The sequence below is a fragment of the Garra rufa genome, chromosome 13 (assembly GCF_049309525.1).
Source record: "Garra rufa chromosome 13, GarRuf1.0, whole genome shotgun sequence".
Classification (NCBI taxonomy): Eukaryota; Metazoa; Chordata; class Actinopteri; order Cypriniformes; family Cyprinidae; genus Garra; species Garra rufa.
Window position 1 is genome coordinate 31,796,483 of NC_133373.1, and position 14,208 is coordinate 31,810,690.

The window sequence follows — 14,208 nt, forward strand, 5'->3', positions numbered from 1 at the left end:
TCTCCAGTCCCTCTAATAGATCGAGCCGCGATCTCAGCGAGTGCAGCAACCGCTCCGCCTCGGCGGAAGCGGGGCCAGACCCGCGAGAAACGCTAGCGAAGGCTCCCTCCTCGAAGAGAGCCTTCCGTGGAGCACCGGCAGTGGAGATTTTTACACTCACACTGTGGACAGCCAGCCTTTTCGAGGGCTGACTGTGCGTGCTCTACACTCAAGCAGACTAAACATAGACTGTGTTTCACTATCTATTTGGCTGCTTGAACCGCCTTAGTTTCTAACTTTCTTTCCCCCTTTGGTTGCATTTAAATGGTCATACTACTCAAATAAAAAGCCGTGCAAACTGGCACGAAAAGCAGCAGTATGACCGGGACAGACACAGACACAGAGCGCTCTCGCTGAATGACAAAAGCTGCCGCCGGCTTCAAACGCACGCGCTTTATACTTCCCGGTCGATGACGTCACCGCGCCTGTGACGTCACTCCCGTCATTTCATTGGTTGTTATACACAGTTCAGAGTGCGGCCCGCCAATGGCGTTCCCCATAGCGTTCCTGACGCGGCTCGAGTTCCCGGAAGGGAACAACAGGTTTGAGCAACAATCCTCAATGCTAATACTACCTAGATTCTGGGAGTATGCTTACCTGTCTGTGCTGACCTTGCTGCTGGGGCTGTTGAATATTTTAGTTAAAACAATTTTTTGTATTTTACTAAAAACGGTAACACTTTAGTTTAATGAACAATTAATACATATCTGTCCTGTTTCTGAGGAATTTAAATATTTATCTCATAAACAGATTCCATTTCCTGCCTCAAACTGACAAAAAAGCGCAAAAGCTAATGCTAATGCTGCGGCCATTGATATGTATTGACTGTACACCGAGAAGGAGACTAGAGGCCAAGTTTACCATCATTGGGATTCTGGTAGTGAATAGCAAGAGCATGATAAAAGGCGTAAACAAAGCCGAATTATAGTTACAGTAAAGCAAAAAGAAGTTGATTTTGTGTTTTTTATACCTTGACCAGCCATGTTTCTCACTGATGTGTGTCACTTCAATGTATTTCTTCAAAGCAAAAGGCAATTATATTGCTCATCCAGACACCATTAGATCTGTAAAATAGGAAATTCTGTCATATACAACAATCAGGGAATAATTATAAGATTAAATGTATTTAGTGTATTCTTTTGTAATCCCCTGTGTCCCAATTGTCATGAAAGCAGCACTATTCGTTTAACCATTGCATTGATCCTGTTTACACAATATATCTACATTACGTTTTTTTATTTTTTTTTATTTTTTTTGGAGTGCAAAAACATACAACAAAAAACAATACCAACAACAAAAACAGCAATGATAATAAATGAAAATGAGCAAAAATGACAATCTGAATAATAGTAATGTTATAAGCATGTTTAGAAATAACAGAAATAACCATAATTTGAAATAGTCGATGATGATAACGATGATATTTTGTGATGACAGTAACAGTAATATCAATAATAATAATAATAATAATAATAATAATAATAATAATGATAATAACAACAACAACAATAATACTAAAGATGGTGATGATGGTAACAGTGATATCAATAATATTAACAGTAAAAATAATAATAATAATTATAATAACAATAATAGAGACTGTGATGTAACTTTAATATTTTGTGATGATATTTTGTAATGACGGCAACAGTAATATCACTATTAATAATAATAATAATAAATAATAATGATATAATCACAATAGAAGTTATATAAATATATTTATATAAAGGGGACATTTAAAAATGAACCATACCCAACACATACCACACCTATCCTATCTTCTGTTTCAGTGTGCATGTTTTTTTTTTTCCCCCTCCTCCTTCTCTCCGTTCAAGGCAACATTATAGACATCATATGTATGTAAGTTTAAGCTATCTTTGATTGCAGGTCCGTGAGTCACTACCAGGAAGAAGGGTGTGGTGCATTAAAATCAATGCGGTGCATTAAAAACATGGGTGGTATTTGTTGGGTGCAGTTTTAATTTATTTATATTTATACACTTTTGATTATGTATTTTCAATGATATAATCTTCATTAAACCGTTACCGTCCATACAAAACATCATCTCATCAATTTATTACTGCTCAATGTTTCTCTGATATAAATAGTGATAAAAATAATGAAAACAACAACAACAACACTAATAATAATAATAATAATAATAATAATAAAATAATATAATAATAATAATAATAAGAAGAAGAATAAGAATAAGAATAAGAATAAGAATAAGAATAATTAAAACATCATCCCATCAATTTATTACTGCACAATATATCTACATTACTACAGTTAGGGTCAAATCTTGTGTGGAAGTATTATTATTATTTCAATGCAACACAAATTGAAGACATTCAAACAATGACACAAAATCATACACTTAATTGAATTCAAATTCTTGCACTTCAAAATTAATAACAGGCTACTAGAAACTAGAAAAACTTTCAAAAGTACATAATTAAGCAGTAAATTTATCTATAAATGTACTCCAAAAACGCAGTTTATACACATTTAAAAGACTAAGCACTCTCCTACCTTGCCTCTTGAAACAACCATTAAGAATTGCTGAACTTTCTCAGGGATTGAGATTTAGTTTCCTTGTCAAATGATCTACCTACAAAATCTGGAATCTGTAATAGCATGACTTTCCATACCCAGCTTCAAAGAGGCAGTTTTAAACATTTATAAACATTTTTATGAGAACAACCATGAAGAGATGCCAAACTTGTTTCTCAGAGTCTGAAATTTTGTTTCCTTGTCAAATGATTCACCTTTAAAATCTTTCTTCAATCAACGTCTTTGTGCGGGTCAAAAGTAATGCGTGTGGATCACCTGCTAGACAAGTTTAAATCCTTCTATTATTTCCTTGTATATATATATATATATATATATATATATATATATATATATATATATATATATATATATATATATATAAACAAGAGTGCAGTAGCATAAATTAGGATTTTAGATTTTTTATGGAGTACATATAATTATTGTGAATTTTTATTAATTAAATTCTATATTTAAAAATTTTACAGTTTCAGTGTTTTTACTCTCAGTTTAATATATTGCTGGCTACCACAAACCAGGAAAATGGAGACATAAAAAATATATTCTAAGTTATATTATAACATTCTATATTATATTTGCAAGTGTTATCAGTAAGAACATTCACATGGATAGCGTTTTGAGAAGACAAAGCAACCAGAAGTAATGTATTAAGAATATTTCTTTATGTTTATTTCAAAATATGAATATTATGCATACAAAGAAAGACTCATTTGCAGTAATACAAAGGAGTGGGCAGGTGCTAAAGTTTTTTATTTTTATTTTTTGCCCTAATTTGCTCAGAGCGATTCCCTGATTTCTTAAGATCTCTCTGCAGAATACAGTTTTCACCAAGAATTCCACTGTTAAACACAATTATCTGTCTTTAAAGTCAACATTAAGCAGACGTTGCGATGACTTGGTCATCAAAATGAAGGGTGGAACTTATCATTATCTTTACATTATCTTTTTTTATGCCTTGTGTCAACCCTCTGAAACCCTGCCTCCTGTGAACTTGAACCAAGACAAATTTGTTGAGCATTTGAAGTGTTTTTCCTCATAGTTAAAAGCTGATTAAATACACAAAAGCAGCAACTTGTACAACAACTTGTGACTTGTACATGGCAGACAGTCATCAGCATTAGCTTTACAAAGCTCCACCTCTCCGAGTTGAGTTATTAATAAATTACCCTTTTTTTAAAACTATATATAAAAGCCCATACCATCACTGTATTCACAGTATATTAATAAAATATAAAATATTAAAATATAATATAAATAATAAAATATCAAGTCATATTATACCCACATTTTATACGAATAATCTAAGATCATTCCCCAAAACATTCCCTCCACAAAATACTAACAGAATGCAGCAGTGAAACATTTAATTGTTCATCATGGCATATGAGCTGTTGGAGCTTTCTGAAGATGCAAATGCTGAGGAAGTGTTGGCTTCAGACACGTTGTACACATCTGCAAATAGTTAAGTGCATGTTATTACCAAGCTCAATTAAGCAGACCTTTATCCAAATAATAAATAAAACTCTTGAATATTAACTACATTCAGCTTAATAATTTTTTGATTTATGTCATCCACTTACTCCTCCGCCGCAACCTCGCCAAAAAAGGTAGTCCAGAAGTGGATGATGGTCCTGCGCTGGTGTTCTGCAATGAGATATAAATTAAAATAAATCACAAAGAGTCAAAGTGAAAATTAATATTCAAGCATTAGTTAACAGTTGAACAATAATTAAAGTGCTCATAGAAGTGTGTTCTGTTATAAAATGGCATTTACATTAGTACGGCTGGAAGTGAGTTGCTGTAGGAACCGCCTTCCTGGTAGTGACTCACGGACCTGCAATCAAAGATAGTTTAAGTTATGTTTTTGCTAGATAAGACCCTTGACTGGGGTCATTTAGAACCCTTTGAAGCTGCATTTAAATTGCGTTTTAGAAGTTCAAACTTGCAGGCACCATTGAAGTCCACTATAAGGTGAAAAAACAGACTGAAGAAAGAAAGACATGAACATCTTGGATGACAAGGGGGTGGGTAAATTATCTGTAAATGTTTGTTCTGGAAGTGAACTTCTCCTTTAAGACTTTTTTGTACTTTGCAGTGGACATTTTATTATTAACAAAAGCTTAAATTAGGTATCGTCCAATTTGTTGTGCTGTTCTGAATCTAACGCGACCAATCTTATGATTTTTGGCCAAACTGGTCAGTAGTTATAATCAGAAATGTCCATTTTTTATATCTTTTGACCAGTAGGTGGAGCTGTGCTGAAACTACTCATGTGCCCTCAGGTCATGCTTGTTATAACACATACCAAGTTTGGTCAGAATCCACTAAAGTGTTGCATATATGTGACCCTGGACCACAAAACCAGTCATAAGGTTAAATTTTTACAAAACTGAGATATATACATCATATGAAAGCTCAATAAATAAGCTTTCCATTGATGTTTAGTTTGTTAGGATAGGACAATATTTGGCCGAGATACATCTATTTGAAAATCTGAAATCTAAGGGTGCAAAAAATCAAAATACTGAGAAAATCACCTTTAAAGTTGTCCAAATGAAGTTCTTAACAATGCATATTACTAATCAAAAATTACATTTTGATAGGTTTACAGTAGGAATTTTACAAAAAAATCTTCATGGAACATGATCTTTACTTAATTTCCTAATGATTTTTGACATAAAAGAAAAATCAATAATTTTGACCCATACAATGTATTTTTGGCTATTGCTACAAATATACCCCAGCGACTTAAGACTGGTTTTGTGGTCCAGGGTCACATATATAGCCTCATGTCCATTTTTGCACAAACTTCCTCAAATTCGCGATTTACAAAAATGGTTTGGTAACTTTTTGCCATAATGCTCTGAAGATGATCAGAGCCAATTTTGGGAAAAATCACACAAAATGGCTGACATAGGAAAATTTGGAAGCGTATGATTCGATAACCAGCTCTGAATCTAACGAGATCGCTATTATGCTTTTTGGTCATCTGTTCAAAAATTATAAATAAAAATGACAAATTTGTATATCTTTTGCCCTCAGGTCATGCATGGTATAATAGGTGCCAAGTTTGGCCAAATCCGCTAAAGCATTGCAAAGTTATAGCCTCGTGTCCATTTTTGCATGTATTTCGCACAAAGCTTTTGACTTTTTAAAGTATTGTCTGAAGATGATCTGAGCCAGTTTTAACCTTCTAGGACAAGTTACAAAAAGATGAATTTTCGTAAAATTCAAAACTGCAAGCCATAGAAATGTACATGCAATCGGAGAAATTTTGCTTAGACCTAAGAGTTTACGTTATTAGCAGAAACAGGAGTGCAGTTTAGCAGCTGCCTTAAAGTCATTTAAACTCACAAGTTAAATCAACTAATTTTTATTGTAATAAGTTAAAAAGACTTGTAGTTTTAAAATGATTTAACTTAAAAACTTTAGGCAGCTGCTGAACTTAGGTTTTTAAGTTGAATCTGGTGAAAACTTTTTACAGTGTATAAGTCTTTAGGTTAAAGCCAACATTAAATGTTAAATATGCTTTACTTAAGCTCTTTACAAAGCAGAAGAAGTGAACTCATACCTTGCTGTCTAAAAGCGTTCCGAACACCAAGATAAAGAATCCCTATTAAAGGAAGTGTTACAAATACATGACATTCATGAATAACCATGGACATTCATAATAAATCAATGTATAGCATTAAAGTAGATTGTTAATGTTATAGATATGAAATTGCTATGAAAAAAATTAATCTTACTATAAAATTGACATTATCAAGTAGTACCTGCAATGAATTGAGGAGTGCAAACACCACATGAATACCAAGTTTACGTGACACCATGGTTCCAATTCCAAATCCCCATGTTAGACCAAAAATAGGAGTCAAAATGGCCACACATCTGGCAATGACCACCAGGGCATGTTTCTCATCTGGTTGAGTTGTGGCACCAACTCCTCTCCTCAACATCTTGTACAGAACCACAATCAAAACCACAAGGTTTATGGCGACAATAGTGAGAGCTGGAATCACAAATGCCAGCAGGGCCATAGACTCAGACCAGTTCAGCCAGCATGCATCTCTTTTGGAAATATAATTTTTAGGTCCAGCTGTTGATGCAACAGTGATGGCCGCTATGAGCAAAGGTGCACCATAACCGACTATGAAGGCAATGACCATCATTTTGGCCCTTGACATTTGAGAAAAGACAATGACTGTACGGTAAAAGAGCAACAGCGCTGAAATTAACATCCAGAAGAAAAGAGCCAGATAAAAAAAGTGCATGAAGAAAACCACAGGACTGCAGCGACCCACTGATGTTGGCTGCTCACTTTCTGCAACTGCAGCTCCAATGATAAAACAGATGTTTGCGATCAGCAGAGACACGGCAATGTTGACTATGGAGACATGTCGCATGTAGGATGTGTCATTTCTTCTTATTGATTTCCATACGAGAGTCTCAATAATGAGGCATATAATCAAACTGGCCATTGAAATAGCAACACCAATGTAAGTTATATAGGCTAAGGCTATGTGATCAATGACAAACGGCGACATTAGGATTGAAAAAGTGGTTGTGTGGTTGCATTCACATGTAATGTTGCCAATGTCGTTCCGCTTCACTTTACATCCAGTGGAATCCCATGTGTTGAGACTAAAGTTCCAAAAGACACACCGAGGATTTCCCAAAGACTGATTAGTAGTGTCAAATGTAAAAGAAATGTTGTTAAGTGTTTCATTAACCTTAACAACAACCACATCTCCATTGATGCGTACATCTGATTTGTTGCTGTCATTAGCACCATGAGCAGGTAGGACGTTGTCAAGAGTTGTGAAAATTATGATGGTTATGATAGTCACCGTAGGAACCTGTGGTATCACAATCTTCGTAGTTGAGTTTGGAAGTCTTGATGTTAAAGTGAATGGGGTTTTAACTGTAGTTCTTTTCAGCTGAATTGTTGTTTCATCGATCTCAAAATCATTTGTGAGATTGGCACTTATATCCTCAATAGCGCTCAGAAGTTTAATGCTGGTGTTGTTTGTGCTCAGTTTGTTCCATGTGTCAGTGACACTATCTGATACAATAATATCCACTGTTTTTAGGAAATCCTGTAAATTAAATATACAATTAAATGATTAAATTTGTCTGGTAAAATGTGGAATATGCTATAATATAATCAACATGTTTAATTAATGAAAATAAAAAGAATGGCTGTTGCACAACACAATTATGTACACTAAATCAACACATAGACATCACATCACATCACATCACATTTGGGAGCAGATCATGTTTAAATAACTGTCTTGTTTAAATAACTGTTTCTCTCTTGTCCAGAGGTGTAATAAAGTTTAATAATAAAGTAAAGTTAATATGTAATAAAGAGTAAAAGTACAGATATCTTACAGCGAAAATTAACTTATTAATTTGATTTTAAAGTGTAAAAAGTTAATATGCATACCTCCATTACTGGCTCATTGATAAAAACTGATTTTGACAAACTGGAAATTTTAGAGAGTATATCCACAATTGCTTGGACAGTAGGAGCAGACTGGGTTATAGTAATATTATTCTGTTGTGTGGTAGCACTGAGGTTAGCCATAAACACTGGAATCTCCTCCACACGCAAGGACTAAATTGCAAAGTACAAAAATATAAGAAGGTATTAGAAACATTTCAAACGGACAGATGATTGTTCAATATATACATGATCAATAGATTACCTGAACTTCGCTTGTAAGTGTGTCGATCACATAGACTACACAGTTGTCCCATTTTCGTATCCAACCCCCTGATTCACATTTGTAAGTTATGGTGCCTTTCATGCCTGTTTCACAGACTCTTGTCCTGCTTTCATTTATTTTGCCAGCTCCAAGTTCTTTATTTCCACAGACATAATTTGACAAAGCATCTGATTAAAAGAGGGAAATTGGATTTAATACTACAATCTCAGTTAAAATAGCACATTTTGAAAATATTAACATAAAAAAATTCCTATCCATAAATCCATTCATTAGTACTGATATAACAATCAAAATTTGTTGTTCAAAATCAAAATAGTACTAAAATTAAAAAAAAAAAAAAAAAAACTAATTAGATAGCTGAAATCATCCAATCCAACTGCACAAAAGTTGGATAAAAGTACTTTAATGTTGAAAAGAATTAGAAACTGAAGGCTCACCTGCTGTTATTGGCCTAACTGTGACACTTCTATAGCTGTATGTGTAGTTCTGTAGTTGTTCCAGATTTTTAAGACGACATGTATAGTTTTTTTCTCTACAATTTTGAGCAGTATAGTTTAATATGATACTGTCATATCCTGATCGAGCAAAAAAGGGAAATGTATGAATAACATAAATAAAAGGGTAACATATTAATAAAAAAGTAGATTTATTTGAAGATTTAAATGACAGCAGTAATTTTTTTGTACAACCTGAAGTTTGCTCTGTTCCATCCAAGACCCATTCAATATTGTAGCCAGCATCCACAGAACATTTCAGTTGGACAATACTGCTATTACATGGAAAATAGTAGTTCGCTTCACCCACAATGATATTGGGGCGTTTTTTAATAACAATATTTTGCCACTGAATATACGATATGTTGCCTTGTATGATGCATGAGTATTGACCTGCATGTGTGGGGGAAAACAACAAACAAACAAAAAAAAACACATATTTATTATTTTATAAAGCAAACCCACTACTTTACATTTAAGGAACATTTATATATTCATGCTTACTATTATGTATTCATTTGCTCTCAAAATAATATACTGTAAATGTTCATGAAATTCACATATTGTCCATGTAGCTTAATTTTCATAGGTTGATTAGTTCATCATCTATACCATATATGATATCATATACACTTATGCATATATACTATTATATACTAGTTTTTTTTACACCTATAACAGTTCTACGTATTTAGAACAATATCAACCTGAAAAAAAAAAAAAACACTTAAGAGTTAAAGTTTCAAGTTTTTTATTCCCATCTTTTTTTTTTTTAATCTGCAACTATTTAAAACTATTTTAAAGTACATTTACAGGTTCACTGTCACTTAAAGGAGAAGTCCGGTGTGATATTGACCTAAAGTGTGTTGAATCATGATACCGAGTGTGAACGTACCTTGCATATCTCATCTCGGTTTGTGCCCTGCAGTCCGAAATCTGGGGTTAGTTAGCCGATGCTAACAACAGGTTGTCAATGAGGGTAAATAGGGCATCGGAGTAGCCATGTAAATAAATCACTGTTTTATGCCATTTACGAGGTACAAAGTAGAACTTTGAAAAAGCACTGGTAGTTTATTTACAAGAAGATTTATACAGACATTTTCCGCCAGAAACAGACCAGTTGCCGCCATCTTGAATTTAGTCACGATTTAGTTCCTGCTCGTCACTCGACTTATCGTGACTAAATTCAAGATGGCGGCGGCCGCTAAATTTCTTGCAGTTACTGTCTGTATAAATCTTCTCATAAATAAACTACCGGTGCTTTTTCTGAGTTCTCAATGTCTCGTTTTAAATGTCAGGGCCCTTGGAAGTCTACCAATGAAGTGTGGAGCTACTTTGTGCCTCTTAAATGGCGTAAAACAGTTCACTCTCTGTATCATGATTCAATACACTTTAGGTCAATATCACACCGGTTCTTCATGTTATAAAAGGTGTATAAAAGGTAATTTTAGTGCTGCTTTGTTATTGTGTTTTTTTGGAGTATGGCCCTGTATGACGTCATTAAGGAATTCCTTGTATGGTCACTTCTCCCAGGAAAAGCGTGTACACACATCAACCAGAGCGAGAGCAAGAGCACACTCATCAATGTTATTCATTTGGGTTACAGAAGTCGTCGACAGCCCTGCACAGGACTTGCTCGAGAAGGATTTTTGATAGTATTTAAATATTTTAATCTAAAACCGTAATAGAAGCGACAAGATATGACAAGACCAGTATTGTTACAAGCCAGATAAGATATTAAAGACGAGTCAAAAATAAATCTTATGTCACTCACCAGTGTCACTTTCACTAGCATTTATCACAGTGAGAGTTCTTTTGTCATTTGAAATTAAGTATCTTGTGTTGTTTAGTGCAGGATCATTGTTATCCACTGTCCATTTTATTTGTCCAATTGGAAAGTCTGGCTGTGTACAGTATAGGTCCACCTTTTGCAGAGGATATAACTGATCTGTTGTCAGGTTTCTTTGTTCTGTAAATAAACAGCATAGAGCTCGTATCACCCAACAGTGAACAAAAACAAAACAGTAAATTTGAAACTAGGAAATCTGAAGATTTAGATTAGGCATTGACTACCCTTACCACTTAGAGCAAAAGCATCATCAGCTAAATATATTCCTTCTGTTTCCAGATATTTAAAAAGCTGTATGTGTGCTGCTTCAAAATCAAGGTTGTTGGATGTTGCATTTATCGTGTAGTCTGCTATAACACTACCAGATCTATGGAGCGAAACACAAACCACACCAATGTAAAGGATTTGTATTAACATTGTTTGAAAAAGTACAAGTAAATGGAAAGGATTTGCAAAAACCTTTAATTGTAAATTGTAAATACCTGAAGCCAGTGACTTTCACAGAACCAACCATGTAGCCAATGAGCTTCTCAAAATAACTTCTGTTAATCTGTAAAAAGCAAAAGCACAATGTATGCTTTAAACTTTTATAGAATTTAATTGTTATTGTAGTATTCAGAGTATATAATGACATATACAAATTACATATATACGAAATAATATTTTTCTTTGAAATATGAAACATGTAATACTCACTACTGTCTTAATTCGTCCAGATAAATCTGTGTAAGCCTCGCTAGTACGGTCAGTAAGTCTGATGTCAAAAGTCATTTTCATTTTCAATGACATTCGAACTGTAAAAGCAGTGTACATTTGTGTATTATAACAACAGGTTTATGCAACAATCCTCAATACTGGATTCCCCCAAAAAATATTACCTCAGTTATAATAGACATGCTTTGTATACCCATTTTTGTGCCTGTTCTACTAAATTCTAATACTAGGAAAATTATGCTGTAATTTAGACCAAATATTTTTGTTCAATATTTTAAATTCAGTTTCAGAGTACTTACTTGTCCGTTCTGATGTTGACGCTACAGCTGTTGAATATTAAAGTAAACAAAATTAGTAAAAACAAAATATAAAATTTATTTTTTAATGAATATAAACAAACTTAAAAGTTAAAATTAAAGAATTTATGGATCTATATTTTTTCTCTAAACATGCAAAGCAATAATATCATTTTATTTATTTCATGAAACTCTTATTTTTAGAAGCAAAAAATCTAAAATAATCTAATTTAACTTGGTATCAAAATACAGATTGACTGCAACTACATCAACAAAAGAGTTAAACAAAAGTTCTCTATACTAATGCTAATGTTCACCATCTCATGATTCTTCTCAGACTGTGTTTTACTAGGCATACCTGCTGCTGTCATAGCTGTTTTTGATGGTTGTGTTGAGGGTGCTAGCGTTGATGGTGCTAGCGTTGCTGGCATAGATGTCAATTGTGCTGATTTTGATGGTATTGATGGCGTAGAAGTCAACTGTGTTGAATTTGATGGTGTTGATAGCGTAGAAGTTGATGGTGTTGATGGCGTAGATGTCGATTGTGTTGAATTTGATGGTATTGATAGCGTAGAAGTTGATGGTGTTGATGCCGTAGATGTCGATTGCGTTGAATTTGATGGTGTTGATGGCGTAGAAGTTGATTGTGTTGATGGCAAAGATGTTGATTGTGTTGAATCAGATGGTGTTGATGCCGTAGATGTCGATTGTGTTGAATTTGATGGTGTTGATGGCAAAGATGTTGATTGTGTTGAATCTGATGGTGTTGATGGCATAAAAGTTGACTCTGTTGAATTTGATGGTGTTGATGGCATATAAGTTGATTGTGTTGATGGCAAAGATGTCGATTGTGTTGAATTTAATAGTGTTGATTGTGTTGCTGTTGATGATGTTGGTGATTCTGTTGATGGGGATGTTGGTGGTGGTACTGTTGGAAAAAATGAATTTTTTTTTTTACTTGGTTTGCAAATGCAGCATGTCTTTCTGTGCCTGTAAACTCTAAATCCTGTATAAAGATACTGACAAATCAGCATTAGTGACACTTAAAATCTGAAAACAAAATTCTGAAAACAGAATCTACCATTGTATCGTATCATATTTTCTGGACTTTTTTTAATGCTTTTGTCATGGAAAATCATTTTTTGCATTATTTTCCTCACACCATCATTTATTACAAAAGCATATCATTTTAATAAATGTGAAATATTTGCATTTTTTTATTACTGTCATTCTGATAATATTTGAAAATTTCTTATGCTAATATTTAGCCGCTTAAAATTACTTAAAACGTAAACTATTTGCTAAAAAGCAGTGTTATTATATTACACGATTACGTTTACACAACAGTGTACTGACAATGTAATAGTTCTTTCTTTGCACTTTTGAAAAGTTTTGAGTACAGATGGCATTGTTCTGTACACACGGATCCGCAAAATACTAAACATGAATATTAAAAACGCTGTATTATGATTTGTTAAGGAACACTATGCACATGTGCACATACCAGTATACCGAAGACGTTTTCACAAATTCACCTTTACCGTTTACACAGAGATGATAACAGGATCATTTTAAAAGCTTGCACTTTGAAACCTGTTTTCAAAAATGTGCATTTTCAGGCTTTCAAAACTGTTGCGGTGTAAACAAATGGCTAAAACGCATAAAAAAATAACTTTTTAGTTCAAAGCAGTGTTGTGTAAATGCCCCCTAAGACACATTTCATAATGCTTTGGTCACTATTTTCAAAACTATTCACACAGTTATCCTTGCTAACTTTCAGATTGGCTCAGAAGTAATTGCACATCCAGTGCACTAAAACTAATAAAACACTTCATGCATGTTTCAAATAATGACTGATATTTAATTTTTGGGTGATCTATTTAAGTTAGATGTTTTTACATACCTGTTGGTGGTGGCACACATGTTGTGTTATCACCTGGAAAAAGGATGAGAGTAGATTGAAAATAATTTGTATACATTATCTGATCTACAGGTCTTCTATGTGATTACATACAGAAAATTACGTAACAAAAAATTATCTTACTTGTTATCTCATTGATTGCTTGACAGAACTGTCTGTCTCTTGGAATATCATTGATGCAACTGCATGTGTTGTTAGCGATGTTGTCACAGCTCCCATATTCTGTGCATTTATCACACGGCCAGAAATACTGGTCCTCACATTCGCACTTGTATCCACTGGCATTGAAGTTGCACACTAAGAAAGGATACAACAGTAATGTACGTTCATTTCTAACAGATCAGCACAACTTTATTTGTATTCAGAAATTCATTAAGGTCAAGTGAGACTGTTCACCTGTCGTGATGTCCACATCTAATACAACCACCCCATTGTATTGAAGTGGAAAGGTGAGGATCTGCAGATATCGCCTGATTTCATCGATCATTGAGATGCTTGATGATTCCAACTCAATTTCAAACAAGTAATCTGTGTAGGGCAGTTCTGTGACAGAATCAACAAGCTTACAATCATTGTAAGCTCAGTA

At 33.9% G+C, this 14,208-nt stretch overlaps 1 protein-coding gene across 1 annotated transcript in view; it reads right to left on the reverse strand.

The window, feature by feature from the left end:
* LOC141348477 (uncharacterized) overlaps positions 1–14,208 on the reverse strand; it is a 46,036-nt gene that overhangs the window by 17,532 nt on the left and 14,296 nt on the right. The window contains 17 exon segments of the mRNA XM_073852771.1: positions 4,197–4,260; positions 4,391–4,450; positions 6,188–6,229; positions 6,390–7,712; positions 8,066–8,236; positions 8,328–8,552; positions 8,811–8,923; positions 9,038–9,235; positions 10,617–10,811; positions 10,922–11,058; positions 11,174–11,241; positions 11,388–11,485; positions 11,599–11,615; positions 12,182–12,458; positions 13,605–13,637; positions 13,746–13,919; positions 14,019–14,165. Coding sequence (XP_073708872.1) covers positions 4,197–4,260; positions 4,391–4,450; positions 6,188–6,229; positions 6,390–7,712; positions 8,066–8,236; positions 8,328–8,552; positions 8,811–8,923; positions 9,038–9,235; positions 10,617–10,811; positions 10,922–11,058; positions 11,174–11,241; positions 11,388–11,485; positions 11,599–11,615; positions 12,182–12,458; positions 13,605–13,637; positions 13,746–13,919; positions 14,019–14,165 — 3,342 coding nt within the window.